Source organism: Coptis chinensis, chromosome 6 (genome assembly GCF_015680905.1).
Source record: "Coptis chinensis isolate HL-2020 chromosome 6, ASM1568090v1, whole genome shotgun sequence".
Classification (NCBI taxonomy): domain Eukaryota; kingdom Viridiplantae; phylum Streptophyta; class Magnoliopsida; order Ranunculales; family Ranunculaceae; genus Coptis; species Coptis chinensis.
Genome location: NC_141461.1, coordinates 22,865,452 through 22,893,176, shown reverse-complemented (window position 1 = coordinate 22,893,176; position 27,725 = coordinate 22,865,452). Strand labels below are relative to the sequence as shown.

Below are 27,725 nucleotides of genomic sequence, written 5' to 3'. Positions count from 1 at the left end.
CAGCTGCGCCATTTGATAACCCGTAAAAACTCAATTAGATTACTCTAACCTTATTCTTATGGTATCAATTATTTATTTCCTACCCTCACATATAGATTTATGCAACATATAGAGTACGGAATCGTTCCACTCCTAAACTACCAAGACATAAAGAAATCAATTAAACAAGGGAACAATGGTGAGAGTAATATTTATAGAAGTGAATTTATACTATGAAACTAAATATATGAATTTAACTTATACTAATTTAACTATGCAATTGAATATGAATTGAATAAAATATAGAGAAAAATATGGAGAAGAGATTAGGTGGATTTGATTTCACTTAAATAAATTCCTAATATGCTAGTGTAGATTATTGCAATCATAACCAATTAAGATTAATTGTGATCCCTAATTATTCATGGTAATCTCTGCCAACTAATAATTAGCATGTGAGGAAGTTCAACCCATTCTCATGGCGAATCAACTAACCTACTAGAGTGAACTCTTAAATGCAATAATTCTAACTAGCACATCAAGTCTTCATCCAAGCTTCATCAAACCCCTCTAATGGAGGTTTAGCTAGAATTCATTAGACTATCATTTCTAACACAAGAACAAGAAAACAAGTCATTATTGAATAACTAATTAAACTTTCTTAATCTAAATTAACAATAGTCTAAGATTCAAACATGGATTACAATTAAAAATTAAACTAATTTAGAACTAAGATTATGAATACTAATTATCAATTTAAAATAACTAAATCTATGAATGAAAGATTGAATTCGAATTTAAATATTGAAATATAACTAAGTAATTTATTCTAAAATTCAAAACTTGTTCTCACAACTAATAAAATTGACAACTAACTAGATTAATCTATATAAACTAATTTAATCAATTAAAACTAATTCTATATTACAAAACTAAATTTTATGAACTAGAATAGGTTTAGATCTAGATATCTTAAGAGCTAAGCTTTTGTCTCTTGATATAAAAGAGCTAGATCCCCAAATTCGTGCATGGGCTGAGGAGTCATGTTTTGGGCCGAAAAATCGAGCCCAAAACCCAATTTGTTGAATCCAAGACTTCCCATTCTGGTCGTGTTACTATAGAGCGAGTTTTCACTAACTTATGCTGCTCTGATCGAATCAAGGTCTAGACCATTGGAAAGAGCTTTCTGAGCCAGTCATTTTGATATAAAATGGGCCCAAATCCGAGGTCTGAGTCCAAAGATATGACATTTTGAAGTTATGTTGACTTTTCTTCAGCTTTCTAATCTTGTTTGACTTTCACTTAACAGCTTTGACTTGGGCTTTTTAAGGACTTTTTCTCCATGAAACTTGAGCTTTCTTTATAGAACTTTCATAGCAATCCCTTTAGCTCCTTTTAGCGTCTAATTAGTAACGAATTTACATTTATTCAATTCTAAAGCCTGAAATACTCAAAAGTACGTAATTAGTAATAAACCTATATTATTAATCACATAATTGGTCTAACAGCAATATTGTTAAATGGTTAAACCTACAATTTTGGGCTCGTATCACAATACTGGAGAACTTGAAAAAGAAGATTGAAAAGAACAAAAGCTAGTGTCCAATGCAGCTAGAAATTATTCTATAGGCTTACGTAATCCATGTACCTTTAATATCTGCTGGTGAATCCCCCCGTTCTCACTATGCTACTCATGATGCAGGCCGTCATTCCTTTCGAGCTGACAATCACAACGAATCGCTCTGAGATCATTGAATCTACTCATAACGACTCCATTCACTACACCATAACAGGCTATTACTAATGGCAAACAACTGTTGCTAATAATAATATCTCTTTAGCTCTTCCCTCGGTTTGAGATAACAACGTCTGTAAAAAGAACACAAACCAAATATCAGAACCAGCAGGAAAATGAGATAAGAAATTAACACAAGTACAAACACTAGTACACACATACCATCAAAATTACAACTCCTACATCTCAAACTACTTCCAACCACACAGTAGTTCCCCCTCAACAACAATGATCTTTGCTCCCAAGACTCGTTACTCACCCCATTCAGAACAGACGACTTACTTGACATAGTTTGTAAACTAAAATTGTTCAACCGAGATCGCTTCATAGCGAAGTTCTCGAGCACATCATCGAGCCTAATATCATATTCCCCCGACTCGTTCAACAGATCAAAAACCCTAAACAGCCTCCAACTGTTCCCAACTAACTAACAAGGAGCCTTCCCACTGAAGTTCAACACATCACAAGTCAATTTTGAGAATGGCAAGCGTAACCCCGCCCTCAGTTATCCCACACATACAACGACCCCCCTATTTATCGGTAAAAAACTACTGCTAAACACGTTATCCACATTATCCAAGTCGTGTATCTCCAGGTCGGGGATGTTAATCTCAAACCTTAACCTAATATCTTCAAAGTTCGTGACCGCACTTCTATTTACAACCCTAGGTGGTAAACTACTAGAAGAAGAACCGTCCTCTACAAGGTCACCGCTCGAAATTGCAACAACAGACCCAGAAACCTCGTCCTCCATCCTATCTTCAGATCCTATCTCTATAACCTCATCAGAACGTGTATCATCAGAGTTAGACATCCTTTACGCTAGAAAGATTACAACCCTAACACGAAAATGCTATCTATGAAAGCAAGAGAAGCAAAAATGGCAAGATAACTAACTTGGATGCTCAACTGCTCTAAGAATGTGAAGAAAATGTGCCAAACATAAACTCTTTAGTTTCCAAAAATGTCTTATACAAGCCGCCCGTTCAGTTCCCAATGCAAACCATCATTACACCAAAACCTAGATCGACACGTCTTCTTATGTGTTGTCTTTTCAAGTACGTGATAATTTCAACCACCCTAAACCGAAGCGGTTGCTATTCACATTCAAAACTGCCCACACCCTCGCATGTGCCATACACGTTCCCCCGTTCTCTCTCAGCAGATCGCTATTTTGGTTATAGCGACCTACTGAGATGGGGTTGTGTGTGAGAGTAATATCCACATCCAATGGATATCAGACACGAGTCCAGCACATACAGAGCTATCAGTTGATCTCATTCGCTTACATCTCCAGGTCGCTTGGACTCAACCCGCAATCCCAGATTGCCTGGCAACGACTCGCACTAGTGGCATGATCTCTCCGTAGAGATCGCCTTCACCAGTTCGACCTAGGCAACGACCTCCAGAAGGTCCACACTAGCTCATACTTCAATGGATAGTAACGTATGCCCCAACTAGCGTCATTAAGACCGGAGCTTCAGATGCGCACGCTATTACTTCACCATAACTCGCCATCATGGTTTATTAAATGACATAAAGTCCCAAACTTGACCTGACGCAGGAGAGGATGAAGCGCGGACATCTTGCCTATATAAAGAGAAGAGAAACTACGTCTGACTTGATTCAAGTTTGGCTTAAAAACTTGATACGTAGGCAATTTGCATCTAACCGAACTCAGTCAAAATCAAATACAACTCACATTTCCATTCCAATTTAGGCCTGTAAAGATTCACACCAAACATGACTATATGAGGATGTATTTCATATTTTCCTGCCTGGCATATTGGTTTGCTTCAGCCTTTGGAAATGCAGACATGTAGGTTGACCCCAATTCCAATTTATGTAACTCCAATTTTGGTCCCCAAGTCAAAACTTCAATATGCATGCTTGAGCCCATTACCGAGTGCCTGAGTGTACTTTGGACCGACAGATAAATACATAATGAACTGTTAGACAAATACACTGAAGCCTAAAGGATAAAGCACCTTGATCTTGTACCTCCTATTGTGGCGAACTTAGCATAATTCGAATTAATAAGGACACCTTTATCAAAAAAAAATAATAATAATAAAGACACTAAAATGTCATCACCTAAGTGTAGCATTGACTTGACCACATGTATTGATCGTGGTCCCGTGCAGTTGCAAGCATTCCGCAACATAATTAATCAGACAACATATTTTCTTTTTTGTTGTTTCAAGATTACTTTACTTACCATTTTAACCTGATCAAGCCCAATACATGGATTCATGGAAGGACATGGTGGAACCCGATCGTCAAGTGGCAAGGTAGAATTAGTAATTTGAAATGCCATTTGTATTTCAGTGCCACCTATGGATCCTTGTGGACCTTGTGGAGGGCGATTCGTGTTATTCTTGACTGAGTAACTCGTGCACACTTGAGTTGTGTTTTTTTTTTTACTTTTTTTTATAACCAAACCCCAATTTATGCAGCTATCGCCCTAGAGCAAAATACCAATATCGATCAAAACATCAAACTCTAAAATCTAAAAGTAGATCAGGTCTATATGTTTTTTTTTCTTTAAGTTATGGGTTATGACCGACCCAAACAGGTATTTCTTAAACTCTATCAATTATTACACCTCTAGCATCCTCATCAATCATTACATTTAGAGCATCTTTAATAGTGAGACCTCTTGAGCACCAAATATCAAATTCTTGAAAATTTAGTGTTTTTCATCTTTAATGGTGAGACCTCTTGAATACCAAACTGTAAGCACAAAAATGTGTACCTAAGTCTATGCAATTGATTTTAGAGTCGCCACTAACTTTATTAAGGAAAAGTTGAGTAAAACCTATGTGAAGGACTAGCCCTCGAAACTAGATGATTATTGGGTTCGGGAGTCAAGGTACGATGGGAAGGTGTTAGGCACCTCCACAATCGCCCTGGTAAAACCAAATTTTACTTCTATTGAGGTGTAACGTGTTAAGATAGGCAAACGAAGAAAGCTTGAAAAATTAATCTACCAAGTTGGATTAAAAACTAATAACTATATGCTATAATAAAACTAAAAAAAATAACCTAATACGCAATGCTAAAGGAAATAAAAGAGAAAAGAAAGATGTCACCTTGTTTGGAATGTTGCCTCATACTTGATTGTAGATTGATTGATTGATGATAAACTTGATCTTGAATTGACAATTGTCATTTTTGGATTGAAACAGGTGATTTGAGGAAAAAAACAACTTTTGGTGAAAAGAAGTTTCTACTCAAGATCGACAAGAAGAAAAGAAGGCTAAAAATGAAGAACTAGAAAGAAAAAATGAAGAACACTGAAGAAAAGAAGACTATTAGCTCTGAATAACTAGGTCAGATTATTAACTCCAATTCCTAGCTCTAGCTTGCTCTAGATTATTTTTATGGGTGAATGAGACCCATATTTATAGCTTTGGGATGGATTTCAATATGGTAATGAGTTTGATCCAATGGTCGAAAGTGTTGATGAAGAAAATCCAATGGCTTCGATCTCTTTTTGGTTGCACCTCCTAAATCGGCCCTCGATTCAAGAGTGGGATAAGGGGTGCGATCTTGGCCCTTGGTTTTGGATATTTCAGATGGATTAGGGCAAAAAAATCAAGCCCTACACGTCCTTAATGAGCCCATAATCCAGGGTTTCCAAACTTGGCTCCAAAATGGCATATTCTCAGAATATTCTTGATTTTAGGGATCAAATCAAATCAAACAATTAAGGAAGGTTATCTAGGTTTTTAGAGGCTTGAAAATGGGCTAGAAACCCTAATAAAAAGGTCCAACTCGAGCTGGATCCACAGTCCATGAGCACGGGTCCAAAATCCACAAAAAGGCCCACTTTGACCATATTTTCAAAATCGCGAAATTCCCTTTGACGGGTCAAAATTAGGCAAACTCTTCTTCACAAAAATTGTTAATTAATCCATTAGGAAGGTTCATGAACTTTTAAAAATACCCTTGGGTCGAAATCTTACTCCAAAAAATTGTTGCACTCAACAAAGGCGCAGCGGTGGTAAAACGGGGGGATAGGGCAAGATTAGGGTTTAGAAATCCAAAAGTAACCTAGGCAAGCTTGTACTCATTTGAAGGATTTTTCAAGGGGAATTCAAATATGAAATAATTTCATCCAAAGAAAGAGTGGAAAAACGAGATTTGGGCTCCAAAGGGTTCTGGGGGCATTTTGGTCATTTTCATCTCAAAACTCGTAGAAAGCAACGAAAACTTCAGCCATAGCTAGAACATGATGAGGAGAGTCTAAAGACGCTAAAAAAAGATGAATAGAAAGAAGTTTGATATGAAAAAGAAGACTCTGAAAGCAAATCATCTTATATGATCAAATTTAATTTAAGCGCAAAATCATGAATGAATTATGCCCGAGGGTGCAAAATGGGGTGTCTATTTGCCCCTCTTTTGCGGAGGTTGCTTGAACCGAGCGGCAAAGCCATGGAGACAAACCATTTTTGTCAAGCTCCACCAAAAGATCTCATGCAATTTTTGAAAATTCATTTGAAAAATATTTTTGAAATAGGGCTTTTTCCTAGATATTTGAAATCCTTGATTTTTTTCAAGTTGTTTGTGAGGGCTTAAAATCGATGATTGAATGGTGGATGCATCGAACGGACTTATACCACGCAACATGGTGATCTGGATTATCCGTGGAAGCATCGGACGGACTTATACCACAAGACAAAAATATCAATGCTAGCGGAAGCATCGGACGGACTTACACCGCAGTAACATGATATTGGTTGATTGAAAAATATTTTCGAAAAATGATGAACAACTTTTTGAAATCGAGGGACAAATTTTTTTGAAATCTGATATTTTCAAATTCATTTTGGAAAACCGGGTGAAATCAAATGGATAGATCAATTCATTCATGATTTTGACTTGGATTAAAGATTCTCATATAATGGTGATAACCAAACACCGACGAAAAGGAAAGACTCAACGGGAGAGCAAGAAGATCCATGGGGATAGGAGATTCTAAAGAAGATGGACGAAGACATTACGCATCTAACACCGCTAGGGAAGATAAGAGATGTCTTTGGAGATGAAAGATGGATCTTTGGGGATGATGATATTCAAGTTCAATCAATCAATCAATCAATTACGCTCAAGTATACTTGGGTTGGAAAAGATCGTCACTATGAGTTCAGCCGATCCATCCATGAAATTCGTCGAAAACCGACATCGTTTCCATGAACAATTTTAATGTTAAGACAAAATGGAGTTACCGAAATGATATTAATGATCAAATGGTTACCAATAGTGCGGTGGTGAAAACAAAACTTGATGAATATTTTCTCATACTGGAGGGTAAGAACCCTATGGTACTAATATTCATCATTTTTTTATTTTTGAAAAGTTCTTGGATTTTTTTTTTTTTTGGTCAAACTTGGTCAACTGTCAAAACTGGTCAAAATCGGGTCAATTGGTGAAAACCGGTCAAAACCGGGTCAACTGGTGAAAACCGATCAAAACCGGGTCAACTGGTGAGAACCGGGTCAAACAGTTCAAACCCGGGTCAATCTAGACCAACCGGGTCAACCTGGGCCAACCGGATCAAACGGGTCCAAAACTGATTGAACAGGACCGAACCTTATGCCAAAATGGGCAAGGGGTACCCGACCTTCCTTATCTGGTGCTTGCACCGTATCATTTTATAAAAACAGTTTCGGTTTAAAAGGAAGGGAATCTTTGAAGAGTCAAACTGATTTGTCTTTTCTCAAAAACGACCAATTCTTTTTTTGTACACGGTTCCCTTTTTGTAAACAAAAACCACCGACCCATGTACTTTCCAATTTTGATCAAGCACACAAACTCTATATAAACAGACGAATGAAGATAGAGAGGCGTACCTTAGCCGACGTCCAGCAAGCCAATAAAGCTCATGAAGCGCAGCACCACGCGCGGTAAGCCAATTCCTTTTTTTTTTTCTCATATAATACAAGTTAACTTATATGCAAATCCTCATGCTATATAAACAAGGTGGGATTAGGAAATCATACCTGTTGACCGTCCAAGCAAAACACAGTAACAAAGTGACTACGGTGTCTCGTTGCTGATGCCTGCCAATGGTAAGCTCAAACTCTGTGATTCAAATCTCATTTAATTACCTGATTTGCCAATGGCAGCAACTATTCTTTCACCGTACTTTTGGAATTTGTAGTCATCGACAGCACTTGATCTTTAAGGAAAACAGTTTATCGGCAAAGAATAGGCACGGGCATTATTTCTCTCCAATGACAGGTTAGTATAATATACATAATATATATACATAAAACTATAATGCAACTATGTTATTAGAATATGCATGAGTGGTCAGATTATGATGGATGTATAAACCAAATTATTTGAATGCTATGTTAGTACAAAAAGTGCATGGTTCAGTTAGGATATATCGGCTTCAGAATTTTCTACATGCTTGTAGTGTCATCCTAGATTTTTCATCATAAGCCATCCCAAGCAAACCAAGTTTTCGAAAACAAATCTTTTTTTTTTTTTTTTTTTTTTTTGAAAACAATGTAAAACAAAACATTTTTTTTTTTTTCCGCAGAACAAAAAATACCACAAATGATTGAATAATAAGTAAAGGTGTGGGAACGAGTTACCGACAAGAAGGTCCTCACGAGAACGACCTCAGGATAGGAGTACGATTAATCTTAGCACCAAACGTAGTAAGCACACACCACCCTTTTCCCTATCTGATTGCATGATCTCCACTATATGCTGAAAACCAAACATAAATCCTTTCCACCGCTCAAACCACTATATCTTTGAAAACCAACCATAAATCCTTTCCACCACTCACAATGATCATAAAGACGATAGGACAACTTCTTAGAGACACTTCCGAAAACATCCCTTTCTGGCCTTGATAACCTCTGAATGGATCACTTTGTATTGGTGTATCTTCCAATGCCAAACCCTTTTTACCTTGAACCTTTCTCAACTAGGAGACATAGTGGATCTAAAGATCAAGAGCCGGACTTTCATGGGACTATAATGTAGGCTTAGGTAGTGGGTCAAAAGAATAAGGATTTTTTTTAATTTAGGGTAGAACTTGTCACTTGTAAACGAAAATGATAAAGTATCCTAAACTTCCTATGAACCACCCTTTGAATTGATTTTATCTTGCCTTTGCATGGATTTTTACGCCCTTTGATGATTTTTTTTTTTTTTTTTTTCTCTTTGGGGTAACCATTGGGGTAATCATAGCATATTGTAGATTGGGACCATAGTAGATACTTAACGATCAATAATTGGTGATGAAAATGATTTTCCCCGATCATGACAAGTTCTATAAAATGGGATTGGGGGTATCTATGGGTAGGCTAAGGGTAAAACTAGTTTCCTAAAGGACATAGGTCAAATCGTGGGGATGAAAGAAAAGGCCAAGGCTCAAAATGGCTTCTAGAGGAAACATGACATTGGGTGGGCTTTTTAGGCTAATATATCGGAAAAAGGGCCTCGTCCCATCATTTCTCTAAGATTTCCACTATACTCTTTTTGTCGAAAAAAACAAGGTTGGGTCACAAAAGTACCTCTTTAACCGGTCGGCATTGGTAGGATTGGAGAACTCAACACCGTCAAGATCGGTGAGGATCACAGCCTTTCCCTGTAGAATCTTCTTAATAATGAAGGGCCCCTCCCAATTAGGTCCGAACTTCCCTCGTGGGATTGCGGCGGATGTTTAGGCCTAATTTCTTTCGAGGACCAAATACCCTTCCTTCAAATCTCTGGGGCTAACTTTCTTATTAAATGCTCTCGGGCGATTCTTTTGTCGGTAAGCTCGTGCATGAGCCGTAGCTTTAAGTCGCTTTTCTGTGATTAGGTTCAAAGATTCCACTCTGGCTTATCCATTCCTCCTCTAAACTGGCACCCTCCTGCAAAACACGTAGAGTAGGCATTTCTACTTCGGCCGGCAAACGGCCTCCATTCCATAGACTAGTGCATAGGAGTAGACCTCGTATGGTCGCATTTAACCGAAGTTCGATAAGCCCATAGTGCATATGGTAACTTCTCATGCCAGTCTTTGTATGTCTCGTCATCTTCTACAATCCTCGACAAGTGTCTTGTTTGCCGCTTCAAACCGCCCCATTAGTCCGAGGTGCGTAGGGTGAAGACAAATGTCGCCAATTTTGAACCGGCGCAGTATAGCATTAAACTCCTTCCCCTTGAAGCATGTACCATTATCGTGATGATAACCTCACGCGGTATCCCATACCGCAAATAATGTTGGTGCGCGAAGAACTTCGCCACATTCAATGCCGCGGACACTACTTAAAGATATAGCTTCGACCCATTTAGTGAAGTAATCAATGGCAACAAGGACAAAGCCGCGGTCCGGATTTGGATCTTTGAAGGATTTAACTTGCCAATGACATCGAGCCCCCAAACGAGAAGCGGCCAAGGCGCAGAAAATGGGTTTAACTCGGCGGCGGCGCCGCGATCAAATTCGTGAATCGACACTTATGACACTTTCTAACGCATTTGCAACAATCTGTCTCCATAGTTGTCCAAGCATCGCTCCCATAGAAGTTTCGTGGATGGAGATGTAAAGTAACAATGGTTTGCCAGGGGTCGGGGGAACAAGTACCGGCGGCTTCAACAAATATTGCTTAATCTTGTCGAAGGCCCTTTGACACTCCTCATTCCATTCCTTAGGTTGACCCTTCCTTAGCAACTTGAAGATAGGCTCACAAATGGGCGTGAGCTGTGCAATGAATCTGCTGATATACTGAAGTCGCCCTAAGAATCCTCTGACTTCCTTCTCCGTAGCGGGTGCGGGCATTTCCACAATGGCTTTGACCTTAGCCTGATCAACTTCAATGCCCCTTTTGCTAACCATGAAACCAAGCAACTTTCCGGACGTGGCTCCAAAAACACACTTCTGAGGATTTAACCGTAACTTGAACTTACGAAGCCGTTCAAACAACTTCTTCAGATTCACATAGTGGTCATCTCGACTCCATGACTTAACAATCATATCATCCACATACACCTCTACTTCCACATGCATCATGTCGTGGAGTAAAGCAGTCATGGCCCTTTGGTACGTAGCTCCCGCGTTCTTCAAACCAAATGGCATAACTTTGTAGCAAAAGGTCCCCCATGGGGTGATAAACGAGGTCTTCTCTCTGTCTTCTTCTGCCATCTTGATTTGGTTATATCCAGAGAATCCGTCCATGAATGATAATAGTTCATGACCAGCAGTGTTATCTACCAGCATATCAATGCTAGGCAACGGGAAGTCATCCTTCGGGCTTGCCTTATTAAGATCTCTGTAATCGACGCACATCCTTACTCGACCATCTTTCTTGGTGACTGGGACGATGTTAGCCAACCAAGTAGGATAGTGAGTTACCATCAGAAAACCAGCATTGTATTGCTTGATTACTTCCTCTCTAATCTTCAGCATCCATTCCGGTCTAAGCCTCCTCGCCGCTTAACCGGTTTCTTTCTCGGAGATAGTGGCAACTTGTGAACTACTATATTGGTGTCGCCCCTGCATATCATCATAGGACCAAGCAAACACGCGTCTTTGTATTCCTTTAGCAATTCAATCGGGTTTTACTGCTTTCGAGAGAGGGTTAGAGTTGTACCAATCTTCACATCGGCGTGGTTCTTCCGTGGTGCTAAGATTAATTGTCTGTTTCCTCAATGACCGGGGCGCCGATCGGTCTTCATAATGTTAAGTGAGGAAGAATGGACTCAAAGAACTTCATTGTCCATTTCTTCTTCATCGTTTGGGAAAAGGGGTCATAACCGCACAAATCATCAATCATCTTGCCCTAAGGCAAGGGGTAAATCAAATCATGGGGAGTTTTAAAACTTTTTGATTTTTTGGATTTTTAAAATATTTGAATTTTTTGGATTTTCAAATATTTGAATTTTTGGATTTTTGAAATATTTGAATTTTTGGATTTTTGAAATATGATTATATACATGGGTTGAAACAGAAAGTCTCACGGGCTTTTTTTGGGCCATATCGATTCATCCGAAGGCTCAAAAGAGGACTATGTCATTGGGGACCGGATCGGTCATGGATATTTGGGTTCCCCAATCATCATAGTGTCCATCAATGAATGGATCCTCATCGTAATCTAAAGTATCTAGAAACCTTTCCCAAATTTCATATTAAGGCGGGAGTCGAAGTGGCATGTTCTCAACATCCACTGAAACTCGGTCAATAAGAGATTCCATATTCAACAAATCATCCAAATCAAGTATGGTCTGAGGGTCCAACTGGACATGATAAGGAGTGACAGTCTCGTCTCCTGGGTCAGCATCTAACCCGGGGGAACTGGCCAAAGTAAAAGATGGAGTATAGTCCATATACCGAGGAGGATGTCGATCCAACCTCATTTATCCAATTAAACTGTCTAACCTCATTATCCAACCTAAGTTGGCGATATCCTGAATAGGAATTAACATCTCGCTCTGAAATAGTAACTTCTGAGTTTGGATCTGGGTCGTCGTCTTCGCCCCAAAATATATTGGAATCAATAATAGCCTCAATCTCTGCCCCTAGATCAGGTAGAGCCAATCTGAGATGATTCACCGTGGCACTAGAATTGATAAACAATTCTCGACATCCTTCCACAACCTCCTCAAGATAGCCTAGTCCTTTTCGATCATCTTGACTAGGAATCGCGGCCGGTTCTAAGATGCCGCTTTTGGTTTTTTCCCAATCCAAGTCACGGAAAATAGTTCGCTCCGCGAACAACCGAGTCGCCTTGGGATTTCCATTGCAAAACGGGTGGGGAGCTTCTCCTTGTCGGGTGCTCTAAACTCCACAATCCCTAATGGTTCTTCAGCAGTAGTTACACTTTTCTTCAATCATTGGTATTACCTTATGCTCTTTCGAAGAATCCGGATCATCCCGAATCACCGGTGATGCGATAATCTTCCCTTGCCATAAGAACTTAAGCTTTCGTGAAGTGTAGAGGAATTGCGCCGCCCTGGTGTAGCCATGGTCACGCCAAAAGGAAATTGTAATTAGCCTCGATGTCCATAGCCAAGAATGTGACTTTGAACGTGACTGGACCTATTTGGACGTCGGTTGTAAACTCGCCAAGGACTTCTCTTCTCTGATTATCAAACCCATGAACTGCTCTGGCTGTATCCTTAGTGAAAGTGAAGTCTTCTGGCATGATTCCAATAGCTTTCGCAGAATTGACTGGGCAGATATTCAAACCGGATCCATTGTCAATCAGTACAAATGGTACCTTATGGTTGTTGCAATGCACCGTAATAGTCAATGCTTTCGTGTGAGTTACTCCGTCTGCGGTCAGATCATCATCAGAAAATGTTATGGAGTTTGTCTTCCTGAGGGAAGCGATAGTACGCGCCAAATCGTTCGGGCCGGATGATGGAAATTTGGAACATGAGCTTGGTTCAAGGTTTGAAGAACTGCTTGCCTATGTTGGGGTGACGCCATGAGTAAGCCCCATATGGAAATATTGGACTTGGTTTTCTGCAATTGTTGGATTACTTCATTACCCTCTTGCTTTTCTGGTTCAGTAGCCGTGGGCGGGTCAGGCTGTTGGGCCAAGACCTGATCCTTCTGTAAGTGTGGTGGCTTGTATATCCTTCCTCCTCTTGTCAAACCGTGAGTCTCAACACATTCCTCTGCCAAACTAGGTTCTAATTGCTTCAACTGATGTAGTGAGATTGTCGAAGTCATCCGTACTTTTTCTGCTCAATTAATTTTTCCCTAGAACCTCCCTCGGTATCGCGGACTCTTAGCCGGCACAAACCGGACTTTGGGGATTGTGATCGGAGTTGGGATCACCTGCTGCCGAGTTGGATTCTCGGCTAATCATGGGTCCTCGAGGTTCTCCCCCACACTTGTGATGCCCCAGATTGAGATGTATTCAAAGGATCTACCCATTTTGTAATGGGCCTCTGCATCATAAAGGATTCCAGGTGCTCTCTAGTCAACTTGAACGGTTTTTGAATCTGTGGAGTATGAAGAAATGGTGCTACCACCTCATTTAATTGGATACCTTTAGGCTTTATTTGCTCCATGCATCTTCTGACGGCATCTTGAAGATTAACTGGCCTTGTGGTGCTAACATTGGACGTCTGTCTGATCGGAATGATGAACGATGCGGATCCTTCTTGACAGCTTCCAAAGTATTAACTCTTCCATTATGCACTGGTAATGGATTTGTCGATATATTGGGAGTGCCAAGACTGGACGTATCTATCTTACCCTCATCAATTAAGTTTTGGATAAGATGTTTAAGGAGCATGCACCTCTCCGTCGTGTGACCTGGAGCCTGATGGAAGTCACAATGTTTTGAAGCGTCGTACCAGAATGGCACCGGATTTGGAGGAGGCCTCGGCTGCATTAACGTAATCAGGCCCTGTTGGACTAAAGCCCTCAATACAACTTGTAATGGGAAGCCCAATTCTGTGAAATGCCTCTGTTGCCTGGGAAAACCCCTGTCTTGCTGTCTTGGAGGGAAAATGACTTGATTGGAAAAAGGATGAGTTGTCACTTCTGCCTGGATCTGTGTGTGTGGCTGAGACTGTACTTGTGTGGCGGCATGTGTGTCCTTCGGCTTATCGACAAGGCGAAGGTGGCTTCTTCTTTCGAAAGCATCATTTGAACCTAACGATACAATTGAAGTTCATACTTCCACAAGCTAAAAGCATCTTCAATTTGAGTCCCCGCCGAAACCAAAAGCTCGAAAAGATGGATGATAGCCGAGACTCAATCGATTTGCATATTCTCGAGTTCAAACTTTTACCACCATTCAATCGTTCGCGTCTCGATGGCCTGTCTAGAATCTCGAGCTGCCTTGGTCCTCCACCGGGTTACATATTCGTGAATGTCTCAACCGGACCTTGCTTGAGTGCTCCAATTGTCTTCGACCCATCCGGATGTGCGTATTGTATGAAAAATGGGTCAAAAAGTCTGTTGCAAGTTCAGCCCGTTCTTCATCTTCGAAGCGTCTGTGTTCATCCACCAAGTCGATTGCGCACCCTTTAAACTCCTCGGAATAATTGGACCAATAGTTCTGGCCCGATCCCCATAGGCTGCAAGTAGCTAGCGTACATTTTCACATGGGCTTTAGGACACCCAGTTCCGTCATATCTCTCCATCTTTGGGAATTCGAAACCATGTGGAACCCTAATTTGTGGATATGGACAAAGACTATCCAAGTCAAACTCGTCCGCTTTGATCTTTGTCAGTGCTTCCTCAATCTTTTTCAATCTGTCTACCACTGGGCCTTGGTATTGATCTTGGCTTATAGGATTTTGGTTTTGGGTGTTCATGTAGGTGGTAGGTTGTGGTGTTTGTGTGACGTATGAAGGAGGGAACATGAATGGTGTAGAGCTCATGGGTTGGGATATATTTGGGGTGAACATGGGTGTGGATGTATGTTGGTTTGGGTTATAGTATGAATGGTGAATGGTGGGTTGAGCCATGTAGGTTGAGTCGATATGAGAGATTGGTTGGTTTGGAGTCTGAGGTGATATAGGAAGTTGTAGCTGGGTGGATTGGTGTGTAAAGTTCCTAGTAGGCAACTGAGCTTGTGGAGTAGGTAGGTTAAGATCAAACCTTGGTGGTGGTAGTGATGGAACGGATTGCCCTTGAGATTGTTGTCCTTGCCCCTGGTTCATAAGTTTGGATAGTACTTCTTGGACCATCCTTTCCACAGTTTGCTTTAATAAGTCTTCCGATCCAGGAGGGGGTGATGTTGGACTCTGACCACCTCCTTGGGGTGGTTGTCCATTGCTAGACAGTGATTGTTCACCTTGAGAGATAAGCGGGGAACTAGCCATTGGCTGAGACGCTACTGGAAGAGACCCTTGAGGAGAATTAGCTGGTAGATTCTCCATTTCAAAAAGGGAGTTAACGGTTGCACGAGATAACCTTAACCCTGGCTTTCTATTCCAACTGGCTTCCGGATAAGCCTTCTTCTTTCCTATCTTAACTGAAACACCTCAAAAGAAAACGTAAGTCTGACTCTCTAGGGAGTTCCCCAGCGGAGTCGCCAAAAAACTGTAAGCACAAAAATGTGTACCTAAGTCTATGCAATTGATTTTAGAGTCGCCACTAACTTTATTAAGGAAAAGTTGAGTAAAACCTATGTGAAGGACTAGCCCTCGAAACTAGATGATTATTGGGTTCGGGAGTCAAGGATACGATCTTGGGGAAGGTGTTAGGCACCCACAATCGCTGGTAAAACCAAATTTTACTTCTATTGAGGTGTAACGTGTTAAGATAGGCAAACGAAGAAAGCTTGAAAAATTAATCTACCAAGTTGGATTAAAAACTAATAACTATATGCTATAATAAAACTAAAAAAATAAAATAACGCAATGCTAAAGGAAATAAAAGAGAAAAGAAAGATGTCACCTTGTTTGGAATGTTGCCTCATACTTGATTGTAGATTGATTGATTGATTGATGATAAACTTGATCTTGAATTGACAATTGTCATTTTTGGATTGAAACAGGTGATTTGAGGAAAAAAACAACTTTTGGTGAAAAGAAGTTTCTACTCAAGATCGACAAGAAGAAAAGAAGGCTAAAAATGAAGAACTAGAAAGAAAAAATGAAGAACACTGAAGAAAAGAAGGCTATTAGCTCTGAATAACTAGGTCCAGATTATTAACTCCGAATTCCTAGCTCTAGCTTGCTCTAGATTATTTTTTATGGGTGAATGAGACCCATATTTATAGCTTTTTGGGATGGATTTCAATATGGTAATGAGTTTGATCCAATGGCTGAGTGTTGATGAAGAAAAATCCAATGGCTTGATCTCTTTTTGGTTGCACCTCCTAAATCTGGCCCTTGATTCAAGAGGTGGGATAAGGGGTGCGATCTTGGCCCTTGGTTTTTGGATATTTCAGATGGATTAGGGCAAAAAATCAAGCCCTACACGTCCTTAATGAGCCCATAATCCAGGGTTTCCAAACTTGGCTCCAAAATGGCATATTCTCTAGAATATTCTTGATTTTAGGGATCAAATCAAATCAAACAATTAAGGAAGGTTATCTAGGTTTTTAGAGGCTTGAAAATGGGCTAGAAACCCTAATAAAAAGGTCCAACTCGAGCTGGATCCACAGTCCATGAGCACGGGTCCAAAATCCACAAAAAGGCCCACTTTGACCATATTTTCAAATCAAGAAATTCCCTTTGACCGGGTCAAAATTAGGCAAACTCTTCTTCACAAAAAATTGTTAATTAATCCATTAGGAAGGTTCATGAACTTTTAAAATACCCTTGGGTCGAAATCTTACTCCAAAAATTGTTGCACTCAACAAAGGCGCATAACTAATCAAAGCGGGATAGGGCAAGATTAGGGTTTCGAAATCCAAAAGTAACCTAGGCAAGCTTTGTACTCATTTCGAAGGATTTTTCAAGGGAATTCAAATATGAAATAATCTCATCCAAAGAAAGAGTGGAAAAACGAGATTTGGGCTCCAAAGGGTTCTGGGGGGCATTTTGGTCATTTTCATCTCAAAACTCAGAAAGCAACGAAACTTCAGCCATAGCTAGAACATGATGAGGAGAGTCTAAAGACGCTAAAAAAAGATGAATAGAAAGAAGTTTGATATAGAAAAGAAGACTCTAGAAAGCAAATCATCTTATATGATCAAATTTAATTTAAGGCAAAATCATGAATGAATTATGCCTGAGGTGCAAAAATGGGGTGTCTACACAAACCAAACACTAAATTGGCTGGAATTTGGTGCTTGATTTGGTGTTGAACCAAATGTACGACGTAGTATTCGAAACACCACGCAGCTTTCCCAACACCGCGTGGACAAAAAACATTTTCTTATTTCTGAACAAAAACAAGTCTTTATTGTGGGCTTTTCTCTCGCGGTGTTCAGAAAGCAGTGGCTGTGTTGGACTTTATTTGGCGCGGTTTTGGAAACACCGCGACGTACATTTGGTACTCACTCTTTGATGTTTCCACTGAAATTGTTTGGTGTTTATTTAGATTGGTATTGGTTTGCTCAAAAAAAATTTGGTGTTTTTCAGGTCTCACCATTAAAGATGCTCTTAGTTTCTCATCAACTGGATTGATACAAAACATCACATGTTCATCAGTTAGATCTCCTGCTTTAGCTATATAGTCTATTACTGTATTACCTTCTTTGTAGGTATGACTAAAGTTTAAACTTTTGAATTCTTGAGCATGTCCTTTAATTGCTTACAAAATATTATGGCAGTACCAAGGTGTAACTTCTTGCTCCTTCAAAATGTTTATAGCCCTCATAAAGTCTGAACTGACGTTGAGATGTTGTATTCCAACCATTCTAGCTGCTTGTAGTCCTACTTCAATACCTCTCAGTTCCTAGTACAGTATAAACCTATGTTTTGACCCTCCATGGTACATGATGACAATATTTCCTTCAACATGCCTGATAATGCCCCCAAATCCAGCATATAGTGGTTGGCATAGTACAAAATGCCATGCCAGATCAAAATATCATAAGTGTTAAAAACCAATATTTTAAAATATACCTTTAAATATCGGTTGATAAGATGAGATTTGGCAACTCTGGTTTACAGGCAAGTTGTCCAATATATCATAATATACCGCAAACTGTCGGCAAAAAGATGAGGTTTTGGATGGAAAGGTCAAAACAATGATCTACAATCTGTGAAAATTACGGAGATATCAATCAAAGGAGGGATTCTAGGGACATATTTTATCTTGACACGTAAACAAACTCAAAATCGTTAGGACATTTATAAGTTTTGGATTAGACCAATTTTTTGTAGATATGATCTCCTAACTATTCTAAATATTGTCACAAATAATCAAAAAAATCAAAAAATTCTAAACTTGCCAAATGTAGTTAACAATTTACAAAATTTAGCTAATTGTAGACCATTTATTTTCACCATTTTTTATACTATATTTGGCAAGTTTAGAATTTTTTTATTTTTATTATTATTTGTGACAATATTTAGAATAGTTAGGAGATCATATCTACAAAAAATTAGCCTAATCCAAAACTTATAAATGTCCTAACGATTTTAAGTTTGTTTAAGTGTCAAGATAAAATATGTCCCTAGAACCCCTCCCTATCAATCAAAACTCAATTGCTCAATACCATTTTTTTTTTATAGGCGTTCAATACCATATTACAATACAATGGGATAAAATTGATCACATTGTTTACACTTTTAAACACTATCAGAATTGAAATGCTCAAATTAATATTGAGGACTCGCAAAACACAATTAATGAGGAACAAATCTACTACAACCCTCATTCTCCATGATTATAACAGCCATATAAAAGTGAAATCGATCACAATAAATCTAAAAAAGATACATAAAAAATCTTCTTCTAACAAGGAGACATCTCTTGCAATTTCTCACCTCATATTCACAACTTAATTTTTCAATGCCCATATCCTCAAACGCATTAATGGAAGAGAGGGGAATTTCCATTGATTGATTAGAAATCAAGAGAAGATAACATAAAAGGAGTGAAAAGGAGAAGTGGGAAAGATGATCGAATGGGAGAGCAATTCGGCATCAGTTTTCCAAACTAATATTACATTATTACCCATCTCTATTTCTCACTTTTAATAATTTTACTCATGATATTTTGATATTTTGCAAATTTATCTTACATATCGCGATATATCGTGTGTTTTTTTCAATATTCAACTTCCATTCTTACTTAAACTTTAAAAAGTGGCATTATAGAATTCTGCAACCAACAAGGTGGGGGGCTAATCCCTGCATACTTATTGGCCCACTTTGCTAGCTAGTTAGCGTCTCTATTACTATCTCTGTTCAACCAAAAGAATTTAACAATCACTGATGGATAGTTCTCATTATATTCTCACATAGTGTTCTTGAGCCTGTTATAGTCCTCTTCAGAATCCCACACAAGGGTGCTTTCTCCTGCTGCCAAAGTCTTCACGAGCCTTTGATTGTCTCTTAGTATCACCATGTTCTTAATCTGTAGTTTCTGTGCCAATATAATCGCAAGCTTTACTCTTCTGCATTCTGCTTGCATTGCATTTTGATATTTAAACTTGTTGTATACTGCTCCAATTAGCCTCCCATCCTGTCCTTTACATATTGATGTTCTTTGCTCCTCTTCCGTGTCTTTCTCATAAGCTCCATCACCATATATCCTATGCCAGTTCTCATGTTTCATTTGTTACGTTTTTGTGAACTCAACCATCGTATCTAATGTCGCAGTCTTCCTGGGAGTATATGTTTCCTTCTTATATGCTTCAGTGACTTGCTCTGTGTGTGTGTGTACACATTCTTGTAGATGTCCTGAACCCTTATTTCTTGTCCTTCAAACTTAAACTTGTTTCTGCAAGCCCATATTGCTGATAGCAGACAAATTGCATATATTTTTGCATATTTACCTTCAGAGTCTTGTTTCTAAATACCCCAGTTCATAAGTGAATCGAGTGCAAATCTGGCGTCTTTTTCATCGTTCTGCATTCTTTGGCCAAGTATAGATCCCATCCACAATCTTCTAGACCATTCGCAGCCAAAAAACACATGGTAATCTGTTTCTATCTCCTTCCAGCAGAAAACACAGCTCACATTTCCTTTAAATTGTCTTCTCAACATGACATCCCCAGTGGCTAAGCCTCCCATATACAATTTCCACAAGAATAGCTGAGTACTAGCATCAAGTTCTAAACTCCATATTCTTTTTATAGAGGAATAATTGCATTTTGAGCTTTCTCCTCTCTTAGTTTCCTTTGTGAGCAACTTGTAAGCTGATTTGACTGTGAGGTTTCCTTTACTATCTCTCCACCATATAATCCGATCCTATGTATCTGGCCTCACTGACATGAGGTTGATGTGTTTCTTGATTGGCGTGGGAAACAATTCTCCCAGCCTTTCTTGGTTCCAATTTGTGTTGTCCTCTGCTACTAATTCCTTTACATATCCACTCTTGTCCACTACTGAGAAGGAGAGGTCTGCTTTAACATGGTCAAAGAGTGTTGTTGGCTTGTTGTTTAGTATCATCCAAGGTTCAGTAAAGGATCTTATGCTGCTGCCATACTAAGCCTTCTCGAACAGCTTCTAAGCTGTTCTTGACACCTTTCCAGAAATAAGATCTTGGTTCTTTCTTCTGAGCTGTCTTTGGAGCAAAACAGTCCCACTTATACAGAGTTTTGAATGTTCTTGCCCATATTGACTCATCATCTTGTATCAATCTCCAGCTATGCTTGGCAAGCATTGTCATGTTCATATCTCTAGCCTTTCTGAAACCTAATCATCCATGTATCTTAGCTCTACACAGTTTGTCCCAGTTGAGAGTGTATCATGCATTGGAGTTTTCACTTCCATTCCACCAAAAATCTCTATTTATTTGGTCAAACTTCTCACATGTGCTTACTGGTAAAGAATAGACTCCCATGGCATATATTGGGATTGTCTGATCTACTGATTGTACCAGTATAGTTCTACTGGCTTGGGAAAGTATCTTGGCCTTCCACCCAGTAACTTTTTTCTGCAGATTATCAACTAAATATTCAAAGTCTTCCCCTTTCTTTTTACTCAGCAGTATAGGCACTCCCAAGTACTTCTCCTTATCCAAGAATTTTCGTACTTTCCATTTCTTGAGCAATATCCTTTGATGTCTGTGATGACATTTGGGCTGAAAAATGCACTAGATTTATTCCAGTTAACGTCCTGACCTATGGCATTGCAATACTGCATGAGCAACTCCTTCATATTACTTGCTTCTTCAAAACTAGCCTTGCTAAATACAATCAAGTCGTCAGCATATAGTAAATGGTTGATTGCAGGTGATTGTTTTCTGATCTTGAAACCACTTAACTTCTTTTCCTCTTCTACCTTTCCCAGTAATCTAGACAGTGTTTTTGTAACTAGGATGAAAAGATAAGGTGATAAGGGGTCTCCTTGCCTGAGACCCCTTTATGGGAAGATATGACTCAAATGTGACCCATTTAAGAACACTCTGTAGGATACTGTCTCTAGGCACTTGTTAATCATTGAGATCCATTTGTTACTGAAACCAAGTCATTCTAACACTTGGGATAGAAACTTCCACTTCACCCTATCAAAAGCTTTTTTCATGTCCAGTTTAAGTGCTAGCCAGCCTTGCTTCTTCTTCTTCATTCTTCTCATGAGATGGAAAACCTCACTAGCTAATCTTATATTGTCCCCAATGTATCTTCCTTTGACAAAAGCTCCTTGAAAAGGTGAGATTATTTTGTGAAGGTGGACTTTTAATCTATTGGCAAGAATTTTTTAAATGATTTTATAGGTTTACAAAGACTTATGGGTCAGAATTTTGAAATGTGATATGGGCAAGGGATTTTGGGAATCAAGGTAATGAAAATTTCATTTAAATCAGAGGGTAGCATGTTAAAAATGAAGAATTCCTTGACTGTCTTGATGATCAGAGGCCCTACTATATCCCAACATCTTTGGTAAAATACCCCTTGAAATCCATCTGGGCCAGGTGCCTTAAGTGGATGTAGTTTGTTGACAACTTTCCATATGTCTACTTCAGAAGGAACTTCTCCCAAAATATCATTTTCCCTTTGAGTTATAACTGGCTTGAAAAGTCCCATAATTGTACCATCAGTTTCTAGACTATCTGAGCTGAATAAATTTGAGAAGAAGGTATTCACTACTTCACTCACTTCCTCTGTACCCTTTTTCCAGATGCCTTCATCATTCTTGAGTTTCTCTATTTTATTTTTCCTTCTTCTGTACATTGTGGATATGTGAAAAAACCTAGTGTTCCTTGCATAATCCTTGACCCAGTGTTGCCCTGACTTCTGCCTCCACATGCTTGCTTCCTTTTCAAGTAACTCGACCAACTTTGTATTTAAGCTTTAAATGCACTGATACTTTCTTTCATTCATCTCTCTAGACATTTGCTTCTCTATCTGCTTCTTAACATTCTTGATCTTTAGTCCTACATTGCCAAACTCTCGTTTATTCCACACCTTGAGACTCTCCCTTGTCGCATCTTGCTTATTTGCAACTAGTGTCATGCTTTCATTTTCCTCTACTGAATTCCATGCTTGCTCAATGACATTTTTGCAGTTTGCATCCCTTAACCACATCTCATAGAATCTGAAAGGCTTCTTAGGTACTGGTTCATTCTTATGTAAACTGATATGAAGAGCCAGGTGGTCTGAATTGACATTGGGTACTATGGTTACTTTTGCTTCTGGAAAGAGTTCAAGCCATGAAGGAGAGGCTAATGCTCTATCAATCCTTTCTAGTATGTGACTTCCATAGGTTCTATTATTACACCATGTGAATTTCGAACCCCTGTAACCTAGGTTTATCAAGCCAATACCATTTATAAAGTCATTAAACTCTATCATGCTTCTACTCCTTACTTTGCGCCCTCCTTCCTTCTCATCCAAGCTTGTTATAGCATTGAAGTCCCCAAAAAGAATCCAGGGTTCAACTATGTATTGTGCCACATTAGTTAAATCATCCCATACTTTCTTCCTATTTTGAGAAATAGGTTCTCCATGTACAAAGGTAAACACCCATGGTGATAAACACCCTAGGTTGGTAACTTTACCTGTGATGTAATTCTTTGTTGCTGCCAGAATTTTGACATTGCATGCTTCCTCCCATAATACTGTAAGTCCTCCTTTCCAGCCTTCTGCTGGAACTACATAATTTCCTTCATACTTTATATGTTTCCTAACTGTTTCCATTCTCTTTCATGTTGCTTTTGTTTCAGACAAGCAAAGAACATCCGGATCATGAGCACGGATGAGGTCCTTTAGGATATGAACTAAAGAGGAGGTACCCATTCCTTGACAGTTCATGGCTATCATATCTGAAGAGGTCGCTGATGAGGGTCAGCAGCCATGAACCCACCCATACTAGGATCCTTGTTCTATACTTTCTGAGTGCTTGTGTCGTCCTGAGTGACCGAGTTTTCTCTATATTTTATGCTTGCATTTGAGGTTTCTTCTGTTCTCTCTCTATACTTTATATGGCTTTCTTTCTTTGCTTCATTAGTTACTTGCCTGGTACTTTCGTCATCTGCTTCTTTTCTGATTTCGGTTGTGACTACTGCTGATTCTGCTGCTTCTGATTCATTGTTGTGGGCATCCTCTTCTTTGTCTTGAGCCTACATATCTTGTTTGTTGTTTGTATCCCTATCTTGTTCTACTGAGGCCTCCCTTAATTCTTTAGGCTTTTGCCTATTCTTTTTCTGTCTTTTGTATGTGATTCTATCCTCTTCCTTTGTAGACTTTACTGCTTGCCTTTTCAATTCTTTCTTTTCTGTTCTTCGTTTCTTCACCACTGAGAAGTGTGTTAGACTCCCTTCCAGATTTCTCTTTTGACCTCTTGGTGCTTGCTTGGAGAGATTCTCTGTGTTACTTCTTTCTACTCTAGCTTCTGCTGTTTCTGTCTTGGTGCTTCCTTTCGATCTGTTTTGTATCTCTGAAAGTGGTTGACTCTCTAAAGTTAGATCCCTCTGAATATGAAACATGTTCCTTAGATTTCTATGGAAGCATCTCTTCATGTTGCTCTATATATTTCTCTTTGTCTTCCTCCATTGCCACTTGTATTGCTTCGTGATATAACTCCTTCTCTATTGCTGATGTTTTTAGACACTCTCCTTGTCTTTCAATAGGTGTTTCTTGTAGCATTTCCAGTTGCATTTCATCTACAAGGTCTATGCTGCTACTCACCTGATGTTGCTTTTGGTCAAGCTCTATGTCATTTTCACTTTCTATTTTCTGGTGGGTTGTTGCTATATTTGTTGAGTCATTGGGCTTTTTTTCTTGTTGATTCTCCAGTTTGTCTCTCGTGTTAAGTTCCATGGGCTTAATGGTAACATCTTTATCCATGGTTGGGCCCATAGAAATTGGGTTTGTATCTAACTAGTCCACCCACATCTCTTTATGCGGTGGTTCTTTTCTCACATCTTTGCTAAATTGCTCCTCCATAATTTGAATAATCTCCATATCATCTAGTTTTCTAGGTGTTCTTACTCGATAACAGCGTTTTGGTCCCCATGTATATTTATATGTGATTCCTCACCGGTGTCCTTTCGATTCGATATTTCCATTTCTTTCCCCGATTCGATTCTGTTGCTTGTAGGGACCTTTGTTGAATGTACCTTCTTTGTCCCTGTTCCATGGACTTTTTTTGTCGTGTTTTGCCACGGATCTATCTCCTTCACCGGGCGCTTTGATCCGGGGACTTTTTATTTGTTCCTCTCGATCTTGTAAATTTCTCTGTTCATTTATCTCTCTCCATAGAACTCCATTCTCTTGCCTTTCTTTTCTCGGATCCCATTCCAAGATAACTCTATCTTGGATTCCTCTCCCTAACTTGTATGCTCTTGCTCTTGTTTTGTTAAACCATCTAAGCAAGCTTTTAACTTGAACTCAACCCTTCATCTTTTTTTACTTCAGGGATTTCAAGGAACGCAGCACATTCATTATAATCATGGCCTATGTGACCGCAATAATAACAGAAAAAAGTTGCTCGCTCATATTTAAAAGTTAAAGTAACCTCTTTGCTATTTTCTAGTTCTATAACCTGGTCTTGGCCAAGGATTCTTCTGATCGGAAAGTTAACCCGGTTTCAATGTATCTTAGCAATATTAATTTCTCATGTGTAGGCCCCAGGTGCAACCTCAACCAGTACTGCAACACCATCTAGAACAAATGATACAAGAGAGTCAGAAGCAAAGGGAAAGAACACCACTGCTCCTCCAAAGGCTCTAGCAAAACCTCCAAAAAGATCAAGGAAGGAAAAGGTAAATATGTCTCACCACCACATGATTGAGTGTTTTCCATGTATCTTAGCAATATTCATTTCTCATGTGTAGGCCCCAAGTGCACCCTCAAGTAGTACTATAGCAGCATCTGGAACAGATACAAGAGAGACCCACTCAAGCAGTACTGCAGCTCCAATTTTGGCTTCACATACTGCATCAAATCCGCCAAGTGGAAGAAAAGTCAGAGCATCCAAGGTGAAAGCAACTGTTTTTCACAAGTTAATACTGCTTCAAGTCCAGCCAAGAATACCAGATCAAAAAGTTCAAGTGCACAAGAGAGTGAAGCTCCAGCTGTTTCACTTAATACCAGGGCACATAAACGTGCACTGGGAATGAAGCCTAGTGGTAGGGGCTATAAGCCTAAGAAATAAGAGTTGATAACTATTTGTACACAGTTGGGAACTATGTGTTTGTTGTTGGTTTTTTGAAGGAACTATGTATGTTTATAAACATTATGTCTGTGTCACTATAATGACAAGAACAAGCTATTTTTGCTAGTATGCATGTGATCGATTTTTGGTAGTATTCAAGAACAAGCTATTTTTGGTAGTGTGCATGTTATTTTAGATATGTACTATTTCCTTTTCAGGCTTGCATAGGGGACCAAAACAGGGAGCATACACCTCGTGAATAGATGTACCCATTAACTTCTAAAGTGCTATAAGCAGACCCTGTATATTTCCTTTTTCCAAAGTGCTATAAGCACTTTCCAACAACTTAAGTCACTGCAATTCCCATATATACCTTATCAACAAAGTCCTATAAAAAGCACCTTCACTCACACCATTTCTCATGGATAGTGGAAAGGGCAAGGGTAAGGCATCGCAAGAAGTTGCATTCGTAGAGAAGAAGAAGGAAAAGGAGCAAAAAGCAAAAGAGAAAAATAGAAACAATGCAAGCAAGAAAGAAAAAGGAAAATCATCAAAGAGACCAGTTACTAAGTTCACCATAACTATTACTGGTGACCCAGATGTTGATCAAATGAACTTTCTTGACCACATGCAACCCATATTAGCTGAAGATGATGATGAAGTATCTGAAAGTGTTGGGAGTTCTTGAGATGTAGTAATATGGTGTGAGTGAACGTCATGTGTTCCTGTCATGCTCTGTTTTCCATTTTTTTCATGTCTATGTTGTAGTGTTGTTCTCAATTGATATATTAATCTTTTTATCTATTAATGTGGTTTATCTATATATATGAATGTTGTTGGATGATTGAATTTGAAAGACAAACATAAAATATTTCCATTCACAAATTCCAAACAAAAAAGAAACCAAACAAAACAAAGGATTTCACTTGAACCAAGTACAGACAAAGTAAGCAAAGAGAATTACAATTATCCACATTTTAATATCAAATCTTCCCCTCAGTCGAGCAATCTCCAGCCTCAGTTGTTCAATCTGTTGAAGGTCAACTTCAGCTACAATAGGTGGACCGATCCAATCGAAGAATCCACATTTTGCAGGATAGAATCGACATCCCAAGAATCTCCTCCCTGGATTTTGTGATGTCCTTGAAACTCTCATCACTGGGTGATACCCACAAAAGCAATACTCGCCGACGGAGTTCTCAGAAGCAACAGACATTTGTAGTTGACTTAAAAAAAACAATTTTGAATTAGACAATTACGCACACTTTCAATTAAAGACACAATATAACAAACACACTTTCAATGTTTGAGAAAATCTATTCAATTGAAATAAACTTGGAGAATTTTTTTTTTTTATAATGGAGAAGAGGATCGTTGGAGAGAAATGGGAGATGAGTTAATTACAGAGATCCGTTGGAGAGTAATGTTGTGGGATTGTGGGTGTCACGTGAGGAGTATGTGGTTTAGCTAGTGATGATGTGGGTTAAAAGGACACCTTAGCGCTTGCCCGATCACCTGGTTCAATTTGATTGGATTACACGTCATTAAAATTAAATTCCATACATGAAAATAAGTTGCCACATCCTCTTTCAGGTACTAGAATTTTGTGTCCCAAACGAACGTGCTTGCGTTCTTCAAGTTCAGGGTTTAAATTGCCTAAATGGAACTTCAGGGTCTCCACTAATAATCATGTCCAAGTTGAAGGGTCAAAACTGCTTTTTTCTGAAGTCTAATTACCATCCTACCTACATTAATATTCGTTCTCCCACGATGCTCATAGAGAGCCACATCAGCCAAACTTTAAAAAAAAAAA

At 39.1% G+C, this 27,725-nt stretch overlaps 1 protein-coding gene and 2 long non-coding RNA genes across 3 annotated transcripts; 1 reads left to right on the top strand and 2 right to left on the bottom strand.

Moving 5' to 3' along the window:
• Nucleotides 1–7,508: 7,508 nt before the first annotated feature.
• On the top strand, nucleotides 7,509–16,515 carry LOC147492145 (uncharacterized). Its single transcript, XR_015198082.1, has 4 exons — nucleotides 7,509–7,683; nucleotides 7,760–7,848; nucleotides 7,941–8,020; nucleotides 16,249–16,515. It is a non-coding gene; the product is annotated as an uncharacterized LOC147492145 (long non-coding RNA).
• Nucleotides 16,516–19,521: 3,006 nt separating this feature from the next.
• Nucleotides 19,522–21,051, bottom strand: LOC147492144 (uncharacterized). The gene is made up of 3 exons (XR_015198081.1): nucleotides 20,963–21,051; nucleotides 20,539–20,826; nucleotides 19,522–20,432 (listed from the first exon to the last, which is right to left on the bottom strand). It is a non-coding gene; the product is annotated as an uncharacterized LOC147492144 (long non-coding RNA).
• Nucleotides 21,052–22,608: 1,557 nt separating this feature from the next.
• LOC147492143 (uncharacterized) lies at nucleotides 22,609–23,454 on the bottom strand. The gene has a single exon (XM_086567418.1). It carries the CDS (start codon nucleotides 23,452–23,454, stop codon nucleotides 22,609–22,611), a length of 846 nt encoding a protein of 281 aa, XP_086423544.1.
• Nucleotides 23,455–27,725: the final 4,271 nt, after the last annotated feature.

Excerpts from the sequence above, each read along its gene's own strand:
- LOC147492143 (XM_086567418.1), bottom strand. The coding sequence starts at position 23,454 with ATGGAAACAGTTAGGAAACATATAAAGTATGAAGGAAATTATGTAGTT.